The sequence below is a fragment of the Diceros bicornis genome, chromosome 34, assembly GCF_020826845.1.
Source record: "Diceros bicornis minor isolate mBicDic1 chromosome 34, mDicBic1.mat.cur, whole genome shotgun sequence".
In the NCBI taxonomy this organism is placed as follows: Eukaryota; Metazoa; Chordata; class Mammalia; order Perissodactyla; family Rhinocerotidae; genus Diceros; species Diceros bicornis.
The window spans coordinates 26,983,729-27,003,481 of record NC_080773.1 but is presented as its reverse complement, the minus strand read 5'-3'; the positions used below and the strand labels follow the sequence as shown (position 1 = coordinate 27,003,481).

At 54.8% G+C, this 19,753-nt stretch overlaps 2 protein-coding genes across 2 annotated transcripts; both read right to left on the bottom strand.

Annotated features, from left to right (window-relative positions):
- Positions 1 to 20: 20 nt before the first annotated feature.
- ETFB (electron transfer flavoprotein subunit beta) lies at positions 21 to 16,528 on the bottom strand. The gene is made up of 6 exons (XM_058530013.1): positions 16,413 to 16,528; positions 7,246 to 7,404; positions 6,896 to 7,054; positions 4,775 to 4,837; positions 1,232 to 1,390; positions 21 to 234 (listed from the first exon to the last, which is right to left on the bottom strand). Exons 1-6 carry the CDS (start codon positions 16,467 to 16,469, stop codon positions 64 to 66), a joined length of 768 nt encoding a protein of 255 aa, XP_058385996.1. The 5' UTR covers positions 16,470 to 16,528; the 3' UTR covers positions 21 to 63.
- Positions 16,529 to 17,026: 498 nt separating this feature from the next.
- Positions 17,027 to 18,917, bottom strand: CLDND2 (claudin domain containing 2). Its single transcript, XM_058530017.1, has 4 exons — positions 18,730 to 18,917; positions 18,239 to 18,376; positions 17,615 to 17,734; positions 17,027 to 17,358 (listed from the first exon to the last, which is right to left on the bottom strand). The coding sequence occupies exons 1-4, from the start codon at positions 18,896 to 18,898 to the stop codon at positions 17,285 to 17,287; spliced, it is 501 nt and encodes a 166-aa protein (XP_058386000.1). The 5' UTR covers positions 18,899 to 18,917; the 3' UTR covers positions 17,027 to 17,284.
- Positions 18,918 to 19,753: the final 836 nt, after the last annotated feature.

Here is a 19,753-nt window from a genome sequence, read left to right as displayed (position 1 = left end):
TGAGGTAACAGAGACAGACGTCAGCAGAGTCATAGTTTTATTGCCAAGTTTCAGGGAAGGGGCTCAAATCCGCCCAATCTCCTTCAGCTTGGCCACCAGGTCCTCCGTGGTCTCCACCTTGACGCCAGCTGTGCGCTCGGGCGGGTCCTCCACGCTGAGTACAGAGAGCTTGGAGGTCAGGTCCACGCCCAGGTCCCCGGGCTTTATCACCTCAATCTTCTTCTTCTTGGCTTTCTGCATAGGGGAGGCCATGGTTCACAGGGCTGCCTAAGCCCCTGCCCACCTCACTGCAGCCCCCTTCCACAGGTGCCACGTCTGCAGAACTGTTCCCATTGGCTGAACCCTTTGGACCTGCTCACTGGCCAGGACACACGCGACCTCTTACAGGGCCACACCTGGTGTGAACAATTCCTGCTGGCTGGGATGCCCTGGGAAGCCTCCTACTGCAGGAGTCCTCCAATAGTCAACCACCTTGGGAAGCCCTTCACTGGCTGGAATGGACTGGCAAATTCATCCTTCTGACAGTCATAATTCAATGGACTTTTGGCCAAAATGACCTACTGAACCCACACTATTGGCTGAGATGACTCATTGAACCCATCCTATTGGATGAGATGACCCACTGAACTCTCCCTATTGGATGAGATGACCCACTGAACTCTCCCTATTGGAATGGGATGACCCAATGAACCTTCCCTACTGGCTGAGATGACCCAGTGAACCCTCCCTACTGGCTGAGATGACCCAATGAGCCCATCCTACTGGCCATGATGAACAGTGAACTCTTCCTGTTAGCCAAGAGATACCATGAACCCTTCCTAGTTAGCCATCATGGCCAAAATGAGTCCTTCCTGTTGGCAAAGAATACCAGGGGCACCCTCCCTAATGAACCAAAATGACGTAATGAATCCTTATTTAGCTAAGAGTACACAATGAACCTTTCCCATTGGTTGGAAGGAAAAGGGGAACCCCTTTATTGTCTAATGAAGGCTTTCTGTTGGCTACATTAACCAGCAAATCCTTCCTGTTGGCCAAAACAGCCCCCACCAATGCCCACTATTGGCAGAAACGACCCAGTGAACCCTCTGTTAGCCACAATGACTGAGTGATCCCTTCCTTGGGATGAGATGTCCTTGGATCAATTCCCCTCCCATCTGACCACCAGGGAGGTGCTGGGCCTACAGCACTCGTGCATTCCAGACCCTCAGGGACCCATCTGCCAGGCGCTCACCATGATGTTGGGCAACGTGGCATAGCGGGGCTCGTTGAGCCGCAGGTCGGCGGTCACCACGGCAGGCAGCTTCAGGCGCAGGGTCTCCAGGCCCCCGTCAACCTCCCGCTCCACTTTCACCTTGTCCCCTTCCAGCGTCACCTGGGACGCGAATGTGCCCTAGGAGGGACAAGATGGGGGGAGAGGGGCGAGGTTAATTCGGGGAAGGCACAGAGCAGTCCTCCACAGGCCATTGCCGAGTGCATGCATGGGGGAGGGAACAGAAGAGGGAGAGTCCCACGACATCAAGCTCAAACACGAGAGGAAGCTACAGAAAGGGAGCTCAAAAATCTAGAAGAGGGTGTCTTTACTTTCACTGAGAGCCAAGGTATAGGTCCTAACGCCCCGAACCTGCCAGCTGGGTCTCCCTACCTTAATAAAAATGAACAGGTACTGAGTGCTGGGCACTGTTCTAAGCAATTTACATGTCTTAAGTCATTAGATGCTCACAGGAACTCTATGAGGCAAATGTTACAAGCCCGGCTCTGGGGACAGACCATAAACATGACCAACGAGGCCCCAGCCTTAAAGGGCCTTTATCCTCGCAGGGAAGACCACCCATAACCAAGGAACATGGCAGCCACTAGCCAGGTGTGGCCTCTGAGCACATGACATGTGGCTAGTGCGATGGAGGGAGGGACGGAATTTCTCCTTTTATTTAATTAATTTAAATTTAAAAACCGATAAGTGAGATACATTATCATGATTGGGGTGATGCTTTCATGGGTGCACACGTGTGTCAAAGCTTATCAAATTGTACACTTTAAATATATGCAGTTTATCATAGGTCAGTGGTATCGCAATAAAACTTAAAACAACGATACTCGGGGCCAGCCTGGTGGCGCAGCGGTTAAGTGCGCACGCTCCACTTTGGCGGCCCAGAGTTTCACAGGTTCGGATCCCAGGAGCACATCGATGCACCACTTGTCAAGCCATGCTGTGGCAGGCATCCCACATATAAAGTAGAGGAAGACGGGCACGGATGTTAGCCCAGGGCCAATCTTCCTCAGCAAAAAGAGGAGGATTGGCAACGGATGTTAGCTCAGGGCTGATCTCCCTCACAAAAAAATAAATAAAAAAAAAAAAACTACTCAGCACAGTTACTGGAAAACTTCTAAATCTGTTTGGAACAACTTGGGCGTGTGAATCTACTTTTTCAACTGTGAATTTTAGGAATCTGAATTAAGTAGTTCTGATGGAATTTTAGCATCTGAATTGAGATGTGCTGTATATATAAAATACACACTGGGGCCGGCCCCACGGCTTAGTGGTTAAGTGCTCACGCTCCGCTACTGGCGGCCGGGGTTCAGATCCCGGGCGCGCACAGATGCACCGCTTCTCCAGCCATGATGAGGCCTCGTCCCACATACAGCAACTAGAAGGATGTGCAACTATGACATACAACTATCTACTGGGGCTTTGGGGAAAAAAAGGAGGAGGATTGGCAATAGATGTTAGCTCAGAGCCGCTCTTCCTCAGCAAAAAGAGGAGGATTAGCATGGATGTTGGCTCAGGGCTGATCTGCCTCACAAAAAAAAAATAAATAAAAATAAAAAAATAAATAAAATAAAATACACACTGGATTTTGAAGCTTTTGTACATAAAGAAAAAAGAACATAAAATAGCTCCTTTTTTGGAATCTTTTCGGATGACATGCCTACCCAGACTAGGGAAACTAAAGAAAAAATAAACAAGTGGGACTTTATCAGATTAAAGAGCTTTTATAAGACAAATGAAACCAGAATCAAGATGAACAGACAACCAACCAGCTGGGAGAGAATATTTGCAAAACATACATCTGACAAGGGGTTGATCTCCATAATATATAAAGAACTCACACAATTGAACAACAAAAAAACAAACAACCCGATCAAAAAATGGGCAGAGGAAATGAAGAGACACTTCTCCAAGGAAGATATACAGATGGCCAATAGGCAGATGAAAAGATGCTCAACATCACTAATCATCAGGGAAATGCAAATCAAAACAACACTAAGATACCACCTCACGCCCGTTAGAATGGCTATAATCACCAAGACAAAAAACAACAAATGTTGGAGAGGATGTGGAGAAACAGGAACCCTCATACACAGCTGGTGGGAATGCAAATTGGTGCAGCCTCTATGGCAAACGGTATGGAGATTCCTCAAAGAATTAAAAATAGAGATGCCCTATGATCCAGCCATCCCACTACTGGGAATCTATCCAACGCACCTGAAATCAACAATCCAAAGAGGCTTATGCACCCCTATGTTCATTGCAGCATTATTCACCATAGCCAAGAAGTGGAAGCAACCTAAGTGTCCCTCGACTGACGATTGGATTAAGAAAATGTGGTATATATATACAATGGAATACTACTCAGCCATAAAAAAAGACAAAATCGTCCCATTTGCAACAACATGGATGGGCCTGGAGCGTATTATGTTAAGTGAAATAAGCCAGAAAGAGAAAGACAAACACTGTATGATCTCACTCATATGTGGAATATAAACCAACACATGGACAGAGAAAACTGGACTGTGGTTACCCGGGCAGTGGGGGTGGGGGGTGGGCACAAGGGGTGAAGGGAGTCATATATGGGGTGATGGACAAACAAAAATGTACAACCCAAAATTTCACAATGTTAGAAACCATTAAAACATCAATTAAAAAAAAAAAAAAAACTGCAAAAAAAAAAAAAATAGCTCCTTTTTTTTTTTTGGTGTGAAAGATTGGCCCTGAGCTAACATCTGTTGCCAATCTTCCTCTTTTTGCTTGAGGAAGAGTGTTGCTGAGCTAACACCTGTGCCCATCTTCCTCTACTTTATATGTGGGACGCCTGCCACAGCATGGCCTGATGAGCGATATGTAGGTCCGTGCCGGGGATCTGAATCCGTAAACCCCAGGCTGCCGAAGCAGAGTAAGCAAACTTAACCACTATGCCACCAGGCCGGCCCCTCAATATTTTTTATATTGATTACATGTTGAAGTGATATTTTAGATATATTGGGTTAAATAAAATATTATGAAAATTAATTTTTCCTGTTTCTTTTTACTTTTTTTATGTGGCTAAGGAAAATTTTAAATTACTTATGTGGCTTCCACTTCTATTGGACTGGCATGGGGGCTGGATTGGGGAACATGGAGTTTGGAGGGGGCATGAGTAATGAGTATTTCATACAGCAGGGGGCAAGGAAGGCCTCCCTGAAGAGGTGATATCTGTGCAGAGACCTAAAGAAGAAAGTGAGAAGCCATGGGGCAACCTGAGGGCACTGTGTTCCAGGCTGAGGGAATAGCAAGTACAAAGGCCCTGAGGCAGGGATGAGCTTGGTGGGTTGAGGAGCAGCACAGCTGGTGGGCAGGGAGCACGTGAAGGCCCAGATGAGGCCTGGTGTCCCAGCTGTGCCGTCCTCCTGCCTGCCTGCCTTACACTGCCTCCCTCCTGAACGGCAGGGACAGGGGTGGCCATGCTCTGAGCCCCCAGGCCTGGCTCTCAGCAGATGCTCCCCCGTCCAGCCTCACCTGAGGCCAGTCTAGGAATCCGGCTGTTATCTGCCCCGTCTGGTTACAGTCATCGTCGATGGCCTGAGTGGGGAGAGAGAAGACTGCATGACGAGGGGGCTTCTCATGTGTCATTTGGGCCTTCGTCTAGACAGGCAAACGTTTTCTATAAGGGAACAGACAGGAAATATCATACGGTCTGTCACAGCTACTCAACTCTGCCGCTGTGCATACAGCAGCCACAAATACATGTCTACATAAATTAACGGGTGTGGCAGTGCCAATAAAGCTTTATTTACAAAATCAGTGGTGGCCACGGGCCACAGTTTGCTGACTCCTGGTCTAGAATGATCCCATCCCCTCACTGGGCCCAGAAACAGGCAGTCATTCATCCAGGGGCACGTGAGGGCACCTGGCAGCCCCGACACCAAATCTTTGCCCTCTGTATAAATATTCATAGAAGCTTTCTGTGAGCCAGGCCCTGGGCTGGCCACACTGGGGAACTGCATGAACCAGGACCCAGGCCAATGAGAATGTTCTATTTCCTGATCCCAGTGACTAGTTCAGGGCTGGGCACATGACTCAAGCTAGACCAATGAAGAGTCAGCCCTGGGAGCTTTGCTGGAGCTCTTGGGAAAGAGGCTCTTTTCTTTCTGTTGGGGTCGCTAGCCTGGTGGGATGTGAGCCTGGAAAGGCAGAGAGTGAAGCCAAGACAGAGGAGCAGAGCCTAGAGCTCATGTGTGACTTTGGATCAAGCTGTGCCTGAAGCTTGTCTTACATGAGCTAATAAGGTTGATTTTTGGCTCAAGCCAGTTTGAGCTGTAGTTCTGTCAACTACAGCAAAGAGTGTCCTGACCAGTTTACCTGGCATCTCTCCAGCTGGAGGCCCTAGCCTTAGCAACTGTCCCTGCCAACCAGGACAGGTAGGAGCAAAGTCTGAGAACCACCAACAAATGCAGGGACTTCAACAGGCCATGCTGCCAGCACCCGTGTCCTGGGGAGCTGATGTGAGACCAGGCTGCCAGAGTCCCACCCAAATCGTGCCTTTTTGGCTTGTTCTCTGGCTAGGCCCTCTGCCGAAGTTTATTGACTCAGTTTACACCTAACGAGGACCCACCTGGTCCCATCAGCGTCCTCCTCTCCCCAGGGGTTGACCCAGCCTGCTGGAATCCCGGTCTCTCCCTGCTGGTGCCCCACTCCTAGCTCCTGTGTGTGCCCTGTCTCTGTGCCCCGTCTTACTTAGCCTATGACCTTCTTTCTCAGCCTCCGGCCCTAACCCCCGCTCCTTGCTCCCTCCCTTCCCACTCCTGTCCGTGGCTCTTCCGATGGCCATCCTCTGCCCCTCCCCTGGGTGAGGCCGCAAGGTCTGTCTCAACGGGATGGGGTGGGGAGGCTACCCCCAAGGAAGGGTGTCCCCAGGTCTCCTGAGGGGACAGCTGAGCTGGAGCATGTGCCTGCCGGCTGGCAGGGCCGTGTACTAAGCAGGGTTCCAGTTGAGTCCTCACCCCAGCTCCCACTGTTAGCCCCCAACCTCCTCCCCAAACTCCCAGCCTCCGGTCTCTCTCCTTCCAGTCCACTCCTCAGGGCCCCACAGGGGTCTTCCTGTACCCAGAGCTGATCCGTACCCCCTGCTCACAGCCCTCCCGTGGCTCCCCAGCGTCTCCAAAAGCCTCAAGTCTGTTTCAAGCCCAGGCCTCTGTCCTGAATCCACATGATGTTCCCCTGGGCTCTTTCCACTTCCTCTGACCTTCCAGTTCCCTCTGTGCCTCTGAGCGAGACTCCCACACTGTCCCTTCCTCTCCCCCTCACTCCCTCTGGCTCAAGCCCTGTCCCTCCTCCACATCTCTCTCTGCTCTGTCCCCTCAGCCTTGGCCCAGGCCTCCCTTTCTCCCACATGGACCATCACGTCACCCGGGGCTTCGATCTCACCCCCCAGGACCACAAGGGGTCTTTCTGATGCCCACAGTGCACCTGCCCTCCCCTGCTCACACTCTCTAGCAGGGTGACAGCGAAGTGCCAAGCAGCTCAACCTCGGACATCTGAATACCTCGGACACCTGAATACCCCGGGCCTGGGCTACCGGCAGTCTCACCTCACGCCCTCCCCACTGATGGGGGTTGGGGGAGGGGCTATGTCACCTACCTGCTTCCCCAGCAGCATCAAGTCCACCTTCTCCTTCTCTGCCAGCTTGGCCAGGACCCGGGCCACCTGCAGGGGACCCAGGCGATCCGCCTCTGCAGCCGGCACCTCTACGTGGATGCCTCGGTCCGCGCCCATGGCCAGAGCAGTGCGGATGGTCTCCTGCCAAGCAAAGGAGGAGCTTGACTTAGTCCAGGCCCCCAGCCCCGGGACTCTGGGCCCCCAACCCCTCCTCCCTCAGACCCAGGAGTCTGGGCTCCCAGCCCCTCCTCCCTCAGACCCGGGAGTCCAGCCCCCAGCCCCTCCCCACTCAGATCCAGGACTCTCCGCCCCAGCTTTCGTCCCCGGAGCACCTGGCACTGGGCAGGCCCACAGCTGACAGCAATGACCTCCTTCACTAGCTTCTTCTCCTTGAGGCGCACAGCCTCCTCCAAGGCGATCTCGCAGAAGGGGTTCATGGAGTGCTTCACGCCATCGGTGACCACACCCATCCTGTCGGGCTTCACCCGGATCTGCCCACCAGGAGGGAGGGGACAGAGTCAGGCCGAGCAGGGGAGAAGGTGAGGGCCGTGGCACCAACCCTCGCGGGCTTGATGGGGACAACAAGGGTCTGGAAAGGGACAGGGCCTTGTCCAGGGGTCCCACAGCTCCAGGGACACAGCCGGGTTCGAGTTCACAGGCGGGTGGAGGGTCACCCTTATTTCTCATTCAGACATTCCCTGAGCACCAGGGACATTCGACATGCTCGTCCCTATGGTCACTGCTCTTGGGCCTGAAAGAGTATTTCTCAGATTTCTGTTTACCATAACCCACAGTGAGAAACACATTTTATGAGCTCCTAGAATGTATTATAAATACATAACATAGGGGCCGGCCTCGTGGCTTAGCAGTTAAGTGCGTGCGCTCTGCTACTGGCAGCCCAGGTTCGGATCCCGGGTGCACACCGCTGCACCGCTTCTCCGGCCATGCTGAGGCCGCGTCCCACATACAGCAACTAGAAGGATGTGCAACTACGACATACAACTATCTACTGGGGCTTTGGGGAAAAATAAATAAAATAAAATAAAATAATTAATAAAAATAAATAAATACATTACATAAATGTTGTTACGTATAAATAAATACATAACATTTATATTTCACATAAACGTAAATACCCTGCATGTGAGGTTTGCCTTTATACACCAAACCCTGACATTATACTTTCTATTCTTGTTTTCTTTTAAATGCCAGCCCCCTACACAGATTTCATGACCGACGCATGGTCACGACCTAGTTTGAATAGCCCCAGCATCGAAGGCCTCTCTCTGCCACACAGGCAAGTGGCGGGGGCCAGCAAACCTGGCTCATTCCTTCCCTCCCCGGCATATCTTCACCCAGCACTGGCCCCTGAGCTGGGTTCTGGGGACACTGCCCCGCGAGAGAGAGGCCCACGGGCCCTGAGCTTCGGGTCTAGCGCAGGGGCACAGCCTGAACCACTATCCTTCTCCAAGTCTCCTGCGGCTGCTGTAAGAAACTAGCGCACACTCCGTGACTCCGTGTCGCGCAGTTCTGGAGGCCAGAAGCCCAACATCAGTTTCACAGCTGTGGTCAAGGTGTCGGCAGGGTGGTCCCTCCAGTGGAGACTCTGGGGAGAGTCTGCTCTTGCCTCCTCCAGCTTCTGGGGGCTGCCAGCGTTCCTGGCCTTGGGCAGCGTCGCTTCATCTTCAACGCCCTCGCTGCTCTGCCTTCACAGGGCCCTCTGCGTGTGCGTGTTCCATCTCCCTCTGCCTCTCTCTCACCAGCACTCTGGAGGTGGCATTTAGGCTCCACCCGGGGAACCCAGGATGATCTCCCCACCTAAATATCCTTAACTCAATCTCATCTGCAAAGACTGTTTCCAAATAAGGTACCATTCACAGGTTCCTGGGATCAGGGCCTGGATATCCTAGGGGGCCACTTCTCTGCCCACCACAATCCTCTTGGTAGTAAACGGGGATATTATCGGCCACTGGGCACCGAAGGAGTATCATGTAGGAGCCCTATTCGAACCAGTTACATGTATCCTACCTCATTAGTCCTGGTGACAGCCCAAGGAGGGGAGAAGTGTCATCATCCCTGTGGGTGGATGAGGAAACTGAGGCTCCGAATTGAAGTACCTGGCCCAATGCCACAAGGGCAGTCAGCGGTGCTCTGGGCCCCAAGCACTCAAGTCCCCTGCTATCCCACCTGGCAATTCCCTGAATGAGAAGTTGGGAAGCTGTGAGACAGATCGATGGGGGCCCAACCTAGTCTGATGTTGGAGGCTGTCAGGGAGGGCTTCCCTGAAGCAGTGGCACAGACTGAGACCTGAAAGATGAACTGCTGTTGAATAGATGAAGCGTGAGGAAAAGTGCTGTGGGGGGAGGAGCATGTACAAAGGCCCTGAGGTGGAAGGAGCAGAGAGGGGTTGAGGAGTCCCAGGAGGTTGGTGTGGCCAGGGGAGCACACTGTGCCCTCAGGTCGGAGAGCCCAGCTGGGGATGGACCATGGTGGTAGACATGATAATGGATCCTCAAGATGCCCATGGATCTTCAAGACGCCCACCTCCTAATCCCTAGAACCTGTGAATGTTACCTACATGGCAAAAGAGACTTTGCAAATGTGATGAAGTTAAGGATTTTGAGAGAGGGAGGTTATCCTGGATTATCTGGGTGGGTCCATGTAATCAGAAGAGTCCTTCTAAGTGAAAGAAGGAGGTGAGAGAGTTAGTGTCAGGGTTGGAGAGAGGCTGAAGATGCTACACTGCTGGCTCTGGAGCCGGAAGAAGGGGCCACGAGCCGAGGGATGCAGGCGGCTCTGGAAGCTGGAAAAGGTAAGGAAACAGACTCTTCTCTGGAGCTTCCAGAAGGAACCAGCCCTGTGTACACCTTGCTCTTAGCCCAGTAGACTCGTTTCAGACGTCGAACCTCCAGAACTGTAAAAGAATAAATCTGTGTCATTTTAAGCCAGAGGAAACTAATACAACTGTGCGGGCCCAGGAGGCCATGGTGGGGAGCCAGGTCTTGATCCCAAGAATAACAAGGAAAAGTAAAGAAGTGAGTGGATCCAACTTAAGTTTGTACAAGGTCGTTCTGGATTCTTGGAGGAAACTGGGAAAATGGCAAGAGTGGAAACGAGGAAAGAGCTGGGCGCTGTCAGTCATCGGAATAAGAGATGTCAGCGGCCCACACAGCCGTGACAGCGGAGATGGAGGGGGATGGACTGCAGAGGTCTCTGGAGGTGGAACTCACAGAACTTCAAGCTCTACGGGGTGCTGGGGGAGGTGGGGGGAAGAGACAGGCAGGACGTTAGCACAGCAAGGAGGACGCTGAGTCCAAGAAGCCCGAGAGAGATGCCCAGAGGAGCCTGACGATCTGGCCCAGGACCTGCCCGCCCTCTCTCCTCCCAGGTGGCTGTCACCAAGAGCTTGGCCAGAGCAGACTCAGGGCGACAGCTTGGCCCAGCTGGGGACACTGGGATGCTCACTCTTACTATTTCCCTGCATCTTTCTCTCTGGTAGGTGTGGCCGTCCCTCCCATCAGCAGGACAGAACCAGAGCTGGGAATCTGGGATTCGGGCAGGGGCTTCCCAGTCTGGCTGTGCCTCATGGACTGGTAACATTACAAGGAGGAGGAGAAAGAGGAAAAAGGACAACTATCATTTTTTTATCACCATTATTTCATTTTTTAAAAAGTCATTTTAACTCCAAAAATACGGCTCAAATTTCAGAACTGAATAAATTTACAGAAATACAATTGGAGCAAACGCCATGTACTGAATCCATGTGTTTTCACTAGAACCTGTGCTGAGCACGTCGTGCATACTCCCCAGAAGTCCCCAGACGCGCCTCCTATTTAACTCGCATCCCTCCCAACTCCCCAGACCCCCTTACTCTGTTTAATTCTTCCCTAGCACTGCCCACCCCTGACATGTGACATGCGCTATACTTATTTAAATCTATTACCTATCTGCTCCCCACCAGAATATCAACTCCCCGAGGACAGGCATTTATGTCTGTTTTGTTCACAACTGTGTCCCCAAAGCCTGGAACAGTGCCTGGTACACTGTAGGTACAGAGTAAATACTTGCTGGATGTGTGAACGAGAACTTGCTCACCAGGGTCATGCATTAGAACCTGCACCTGTCTGTTCAAACACTTATTAAACAGCAGGGAGGGCCGGCCCCATGGCTTAGCGGTTAAGTGCCCGCGCTCCGCTGCTGGCGGCCGGGTTCGGATCCCGGGCGCACACCGACACACTGCTTCTCCGGCCATGCCGAGGCCGCGTCCCACATACAGCAACTAGAAGGATGTGCAACTATGACATACAACTATCTACTGGGGCTTTGGGGAAAAAAAGGAGGAGGATTGGCACTAGATGTTAGCTCAGAGCCAGTCTTCCTCAGCAAAAAGAGGAGGATTAGCATGGATGTTAGCTCAGGGCTGATCTTCCTCACACACAAAAAAAAAAAATCAAGGAAACTAAAACACAAAAGCCTCTCTTTCATTAAAAAAATAAAATCCAGGGGCCGGCCCGGTGGCGGAGCGGTTAACTTCAGCCTGCTCCGCTTCGGTGGCCTGGGTTTGTGGGTTTGGATCCTGGGCACAAACCGACAGAACTCGTCAGCCATGCTGTGGCGGCAACCCACATACAAAGTGGAGGAAGATGGGCACGGAAGTTAGCTCAGGGACACTTCCTCACCAAAAAAATAAATAAATAAAAAATGAGGGCCAGCCCGGGGGCATAGAGGTTAAGTTCACGCGCTCTCCTTCGGCGGTCCGGGGTTTGCAGGTTTGGATCCCGGGCGCAGACGTACTCACTGCTCATCAAGCCATGCCGTGGAGGCATCCCACATACAAAATAGAGGAAGATTGGCAACAGATGTTAGCTCAGGGCCAATCTTCCTCAGCAAATAATAATAATAATAATAATAATAATTAATTAATTAATAAAATCCAAGATAGGAGTTTCCCCTTGAAGCAGGAATGTAGCCTCCATCCATAAAGGGCCCGCACTGGTGAGCCAGCGGCTAGTGGGGGCCCAAGCCTGCTCTAGCACTGGCAGGACTCTCGGCCCCGGCTCTCACTGCCAGGAGAAAGTGACAACCCTGTGGCACCGAGGACACCTGCCAGCTCTCTTCTCCATGGAAGACCTTTTAAGCTTGAGTTGATTTCAAGATTCAGAAACAATGTTTAGTTAACTTACATAAGTCAGGAAACAATGCTTAGCCTGAAAAATCAGTGACATCTTTTTTTTTTTTCTAGTAATGATGTTTTACAAATTGAGGTGGATGATTCAGCATGAAGCTGAATCCAGGCTTTTTCTTAAAGGTGCAACAAATGTATAAACCTTCAATGAAAACAGCCATGGCCCAGGCAGGCAACACTCCTAGGCTTCGTATGCATTAACTCATTTATCAGTCCTAACAGCCCAGGAGGTTCGTTATCGACATGACTACCCTCCTTTTACAGATGGGGCAACTGAGGCACAGAGAGGCCAAGTGCCTTAGCTAAGGTCACACAGCAAGGAAGTGGCAGGACCAGGGGTCTAACCTCAAGTCTGTTTTGGGGACCATGAGACTCTCTAGGATGCCAAGTGTGCCCTCGGAGGCGAGAGTCGGTCCTTTTACTGGTTGCCCACTCTAGCCAAGTGGGTTTTTACAAAGTGATTTCTGACAGCTCTTCCTGAACCCCTGACACAGCTCAAAGACTTATGTTCAGTTCTGTCCTCTAGACTTTTCTATCAAGTGAGTCCCTGGCCATGTGCTGGGGCAGAGTGACCAGGACACAGAGCAACCAGGTCAGCCAAGGCCAGACAGGCAGATGGTAGCCAGAGACCAAGGCCAGCCACAGATCGCTAAGGCGGCAGTCAGTGCAAAATGAGATCCTTCCAATGGAGACCTCGTCCGGGGCAGATGGAGATGATTGCTATCCCCACGAGGTGACATGTGTGGCCTGAGGGACGAGGAGGTGCCAGCCATGGCGAGAGCAGGAGGGACGAGGAGCAGGGGAAAGAGCCATGTGCTCCCAGAACCCAGAGAAGGTGTGGGTGGTCAGGGTTGGGCCCTGAGAAGGAAACAGGTTTTCTGGGGCCTGAAGCTTCCATTCTTTGGAGGATCCTCTTGAAGAAAATGAATACTAAATTGTGAATACAAAACTGCTCCAGCCTCTCCCTGGGTCTTGAAAGAAGTCCTGAAGGTTAAGCCTCCTCAGCCTCACGGAAAATGTGTCCCTGGCCAGAACTGGGTATTACTGGGTTGCCTATTAATACCCTAGACACACACACACACACACAGACAGACACCCGGAGACACAGACACACCCATACTGAGCAGAACACGTGTTATGTTTTGAATAAAGGACTAAATAAACTTCCATTATTATGACTACCAACAATAAAAATACTCACTGAGGGCCAGCCGACACTTCCCATGTGCCAGGCACTGTTCTAAGAGCTTGTTTAATCTTCACTACAAGCCAATAAAGCATGTACTGCCATTATCCCCAGTGTACAGAGGAGGAAAATGAGGCTCAGAGTGGTTAAGCGACTCCCCCAAAGGCACACAGCAGGAAGCAGACTTGGACAGCTGGGCTCTCTGAGCCGTTCCAGCAGTGTACCTGCTGTCTAAGGTATCAGTGACTGCATCAGGCAGACTCTCCTCCCCACCCTGGAGCTCCAATTCCAGAAAGCGAAACAGACACTAGAGCAACAGATGAATAAACTACACCATGGGTTACGAAGTGATGAGTTTGGGGGGAAAATACAGCAAGGAAGAGGACAGAGACCATGGGGGCTCCTATTCTAAGTAGGTGCCCAGGGAAGGCCTCACAGGGAAGGTGACATTCGAGCAGAGACTGGAAGGAGGTGAGGGAGCGATGCTGGGAACAGAGGTGGGTCAGACCCGGCACACCCCAAAAGGAGCTGCCAGTCTAGGGGTGGGGGTGACATCTGGGAAAAAGAGGATGCCAATCCAGTGTGAGGAGGGCTGAGAGAGGAAAGCCCAGGGGGCTGCAGAAGCCTGAGGGGGTGGGGTGGCGGGCTTCCTGGAGGAGGTGACACCAGAGAATCTCCAAACTTTGATATATTCAACGGGTGGGAGTTCGGCAGGACAAGGGAGAGAAAGAAGCAGAGGTTGGAGGGTGGAGCAGGAAGCGTGCCCAGGCAGAAGGCACAGCAGGGGCAAAGGTCTAAGGCAAGAAGCAGCCTGGTCTGTCAGGAAAGTACAAGCCAGCGAGAGCTGTGGAGGCACAAAGGTGAGGGAGGGACAGGGGGACATGGATGGCTGAACAGGGGGCCAGGGCCAGACCAAGAAGGGTCTCGAATGCGAGGCTGAGGGGCTGGGGAGCCGCCGGAGGACTCTGAGCAGGGGAGGGGGACAGGGTCTGCTCCGCGTGCAGGAAGACCGCTTAGACTGGGAGGGAAGGGACTGCAGGGGAGAGACTAAAAGCCAGGTAGGAGACTGGGGCGAGGGTCCAGGTGGGAGAAGATGAGGCCTGAACTGCTGGGGCCGTGAGGATGAAGAGGGAACAGGGCAGAGAGATGAGAGGGCAGGAGGGACGGGGCTGAGAAATGACAGGCTGTGGGAGGTGAGGGAAGGAGGGGTGGGTGGTACCCAGGGTCTGGCCCCGGGATTAGGTGGTTGGCAGCGTGAATTATTTATTTGTTCAGAGAGGGACATCCACGGACACATCCAGGGAGACAGCATGTAACGGAGGGCGCCCTGGGGCACTGTGGGGGGCGCAAGCAGCACCAACACCTCGGGAAAGGACGAGTTCACACTTCCCCAGGCAGCACACACACCAAGGCACCCACACACCAGGCCCCGTGCTGGGCAACGCTGGGACCCAGAGCCGAGCCAAAGGTGGGCCTGCCTGGTGGGGGAGACAGATACCACCCCAGACATCTCAGGCCAGGGACCAGGGCTGGGGCAGAGGGAGGCCCAGGGGCTACGGAGGCCCAAGGAAGAGGCAGAAGTGGGAAGAAACCAGGAGAGTCGAGTCCCAGGACCCAAGATGAGTGCGTCTCCAAAAGGCTGGAGGCGAGGCCAGCCAGGTGGCGTAGTGGTTAAGTTCACGGGCTCCGCGGTTAAGTTCACAGGCTCCGCTTCGGTGGCCTGGAGTTTGTGGGTTCAGATCCAGGGCGCGGACCTACACCACTCATCAAGCCATGCTGTGGCAGCATCCCAAATAAAAAATAATAGAGGAAGATGGGCACAGATGTTAGCTCAGGGCCAATCTTCCTCACCAAAAAAAAAAAAAAAAAAGGCTGGAGGCAACACCCCTGCCATATACAGCCAGAGCTGTCATGAGGCGAGTGGCTGGTGAGTGGAGACTCAAGGGGCACAGAGACTATAGAAGGACCTGCCTGCGTTTCATTCCTGACTACTGCTGCCTCACTAGATGATCTGGCAGGTCAAAGAACCTCGCCGGGCCTCAGTTTCCTCACTTGTCCACAAGGATTACTACTATCTAGATGGCATTGAAAGGACTGAATGGGTTCATCTCTGTCAAAGACTTAGATCGCTGCCTGGTGCATAGTAAGGACCCACTAAACGTGACCTGTTAATGATCACTGAAGTTTTCCTGCAGGGTCTGGCTCCCTGGCTCTCCTCCCCACGCCACTCCCTAAGCCGTCAGGGGCAGTAGCAGCGTCAACTTCGTAGCCCCATTTCATCCACCCTGAGGTCTCGAGGTGTGCTAGGCCCTGTGCTGGGCAAGGCTGGGGACACGGAGGGGGGCTCCCAGTCTGATGGGGGACAGACACGGATGGACAGTCACCACCTTCAGTCTGGTGTAAGTATTGGGAGAAAGTGGAGGGAATGTGTCTGATTCACCTCTGTCCGGAGCAGCTTCTCTCTGGGGACAAGCCGGGCCCATGGAGATGCTGTCCCATACCCTTCTCATGGAGCGTGTGAGCCTTTCCTCCAACTCAGACTGGCTCTCAGCTCTAGCAGCCACGCCGTCCTCCCTTCCTAGCTAAAGCCCCTGGCTCCCCCTGAGGCTACCTATATAGGGTGAAAGACAGCTCTAGGATCCCGGGGCGCTCTGTCCGACCTCCCTTATGGCAGGTTCCTGTGCTCTAAGAGTCAACTGAGCGTGCAGTGCAGCCCAGTGGGTGACAGCTCGGCTTGTGTGCAAAGCACCCGGGGTGAGGAGCGGGATGGACCTGGATAGGAATCTCGGCTCTGCCCCTTCCCAGCTGAGTGGCCTCTCTGTGCCTCAGTTTCTCCGTGTGTTAAACAGGGACCATAGCTCCTCCAGCAGGTAAGAAACTGGCCCTGCCCGCAAAGATCCAGATAGTGAGTCCAGAACCGGGAATAGGGAACGGGATGATGACTCCAGAGGGGCCGGGTGTGAGTGAGGAGGGATCGGAGGGCAGAACCTCTCAGGTGTGACTTTAACGTTTGGGGCAAGAGCGACAGAGACCAGAGGTTACGAGGAGACCCCCATGCGGTGTGAGCTCGTGACCCTGGATGCACACGGCCGCGGGGCTCAGGGACGTGGGAGGGGGGGCCCGGTCACCTTCACGGCGAAGTCGATCACCCTCTTGACAGCCACGAGCGCGCGCAGTTCCGCCATCTTCCTGCCGCCACCTCCTTGCGGGGTCGATCCGCAGCCTCGACCTGCTGGTCCCAATGCCCCGCCTCCGTCCTTCTCTGCGCCTGCGCCGCTCGCCGCCAGCCAGTCAACCGCTGCGGTGCCCGCCTCCGCCCCAAAAGAGGACCAATCAGGAGGCCGGAGGGGAGGGAGTTTTGGCAAGCGGATGCGGACCAATGGGGAGTGGATCCCGGGGAGACAGGCGGGACCCGGAGAAGGGGACAGGGCTGTGTGAAGGGGGCGTGACCGGGAACTAGGGGAAAGATCCTGCGGGGAAAGGAAGCGGCGGGGAAGTGGAGCTCCTCCCAGTCGTCCTAAACCTTTCCCAACGCCCTCGGATCTACCCCCTCCTCCAGTTCCCCATCTCCTCCTCGCCTCTCCGAGACGCAGTGTCCGTGTCCCCCACTCTATGAATACGCCTCTACGTCCCCCGATATCGGTCTTCCCTCGTCCGTCTCCACTTTTCCTCCATGTCCATGTCCCTACATCTTCTCCACGCGCCCATGTCCCTTCCTGACCCCACTCCCCCCCGTCCCCATTCTCCTCCAAACCCGTTTCCCTTGTCCACTCCATGTTCGTGTTTCCACGCCCGTATGCCCCATGTCCCCACGATCCGTGTAGGTTTTGTCCTATGTCCTCCCTGAGCCTCCATGTACCCCTGCGCCCGAGTCCCCGTTCATGTACATGTTCCCACGTCCATTCATGTCGCCCGTGTCCGCGTCCTCACGTCCCCAGACAGGCAGGCGCAGCCGCGGCGGCGGAAGCGAGTCCTTTATTCTGCCCCAGGCAGGCTGCGGTCACAAGCACACGGGGAATCCACTGATGGCATCCGTGCTCTGCACGATCATGTCCGCCAGCAGAAAGCAGAAGCCTGGCAGTGCGGGGCGGAGGGCGAGTGGAGGGTGGGTCCTGGGGCGGATGACCGGGAGGGCCCCGGGGACTGGGCTTTGGGGCTCAAGGGCATCTGTGCGGGGTCTGCGGGAGTCAGGAGTGGAGTGTGCTGGGGAGGCCCTGGGTGGGGGGGGGGGTCACTGTGGGGTTTCCGGGGAGGGCGGATGGGGAGTCTCTGCGGGGAGGGGGGATCCTCTAGGCAGACTCCTCCACCCTCTTCCCACTGTCCAGGTTACCCGCGAGAATAGAGAAGGGTAAGGCCAGCCACCCCAAAAAATAGGACCAGGAGAAGAAGACGTCGTTTTTCCACGCGTTCTTCACCGTGTAGCCTGTCAAGGCGATCAGCAGCAGCAGGCCTGGGCCGCCCCCACCCGCCGGGTGAGCTTGGCCGAGGGGCCGCAACCAGGCCCCACCCAGACCAAGCTCCCCGTCCCTGCTCCGCCGGGACACACCCTCTGCTTCCCCCATCCTTGCTCTACCACGCCATGCCGCCAGCTGCTCCCCCAACCTGCCCTACCAGGCCAGGCCCCTTCTCCCCTCCCCGTCCCTGCTCCAACAGGCCACGTCCAGCGCCCCAGGTCACGCCCCCTTCTGGCCCTCCCCGTCCGTTCTCCGCCAAGCCACTTCCCCTTCTTCCCCCACCCCTGCTCTACCACGCCCTGCCGCCTGCTGCTCCCCCAACCTGCCCCACCAGGCCACGCCCCTTCTCCCCTCCCCTTCCCTGCTCCAACAGGCCACGCCCACCGCCCCAGCTCCGCCCCTCCTCTGGGTCTCCTGGGCCTCCAGCCGCGACCCCTGGGCCCCGGTCCCGCTCCAACCTCCAAGCCCGCCCTATGCCTGGGGGTCCGCTGCCATCTCACCGCAGAGGAAGAAGATGGCGCTCGTGGTCCGGCCCCGCGAGTCGCCCTTCTGGCACAGAATCCGCAGCCCCATCACCAAACCCACGACGCCGGAGCCGGCCGCCAGCACCATGCACGCCGCGGTCACCGCCAGCATGGCTGGGGAGAGGGGCCTCGTCAGTCCTGCGCTGGCGCCGCCCCGGCCGCCCCTCCACACACCCACCGGTACGGGGCTGGGAGCAGAGTCAGGGGTTTGCATGGGCGCTTGAAAATTATGTCATGAGGGGCAGTTAATGTCGCGGCAGGGAAGCATGTCCCAAAGTGGAGGTTCGTGGTGGCCTCGGGCACGGAGGGGCAGGAGCATCTGAGACTGGAGTGGAACGGGTCAGAGTGGGGGTGGGGGCGCCGCAGAATGTGTCCAGCTGTTGGGCCAGGCGAGGGGCCCAGCTGTGGTCAGTGCTGGGGGCTGTCTGTCCAGCGGGGGTCTGACATCTGGGCGGGCCGGGCCTCACTCTGGCAGGGGCTGTTGGAGCAGATGCCGGCATTACACTCCTGCCACAGGCCGCTGTGGCCCGCAGGGTAGCGGATCCAGTAGTTGGTGGCGGTGGAGAGAATCGTGAGGACGTTGGCCGAAAAGCCCAGCAAGGTGCCCCCGCTTTGAAGGCTCCGCTTCACCCCCATCCCAGGGAGGCTGCTGCGGAGGGCCGTACATGCAGGATTGGCCAACACCCTCGCGACCCCGGGCCCCTCTCCCCATTCCTTTAAGTCCCTGAGACCCCCTCCCACATGTCCTTCCATCTCCCAGACTCCTACCCCACACCCTTGCCTGGGGCCCTACTTCTGGAGACCAGGAGACCCCCCCTCCCTCAAATCCTCCCATGCTCTGGGCCCCTCCCCCAGCACCCGAACTTGGGGACCCCTCCCTTAGGTCCCTCCCAGACCCAAGACCTCCTTTCCCCATGCCCTTGTGTTCCTCCTGGGGACTTTGAGACCGGCTCCTTAGGAACCTCCCAGTCTTCCAGAGACTTCCATCCCCCAGTGGAATGTTCCTTTGGTCTGTCCAGTGCCCTCCCCCCACCCCCACACACACACCTACCGAAGTGACTCACACCCAGCTCCCAGGGCCTCTTAGACACAGAGCACAGAGAGGTGGGGGAAGGGAGACTGGGTCTCTGTGAGGCAGCAGGAGTTCCAGAACCCCCTCCTCGCAGCGGCTGTTTAAAGAGATAACCACCCACCCACCCATACACACAGAGACACACACACACATACACACACACACAGAGGCAGCTCTCCTAGCAAAGTGACAGCTGAGAGTCAGATGGCAGCAGGTCTCTGGGAAGCCTGAGGGCCTTGACATGGTAAACCATGTCCTTCTAGAAACTTCTCTTCCCTTGACCCCGTAAGCTCTCCTGGTCCCCAGCTCTCTGACTGTGCCCTCCCAGCTCCTGCTTCTCCTCCCTTTACTTCTCAATGCCAGTTTACTTTGAGGCTCCATCCTGTACCTTCTTACCAAGTAAGCCTCCTCACTCCCAC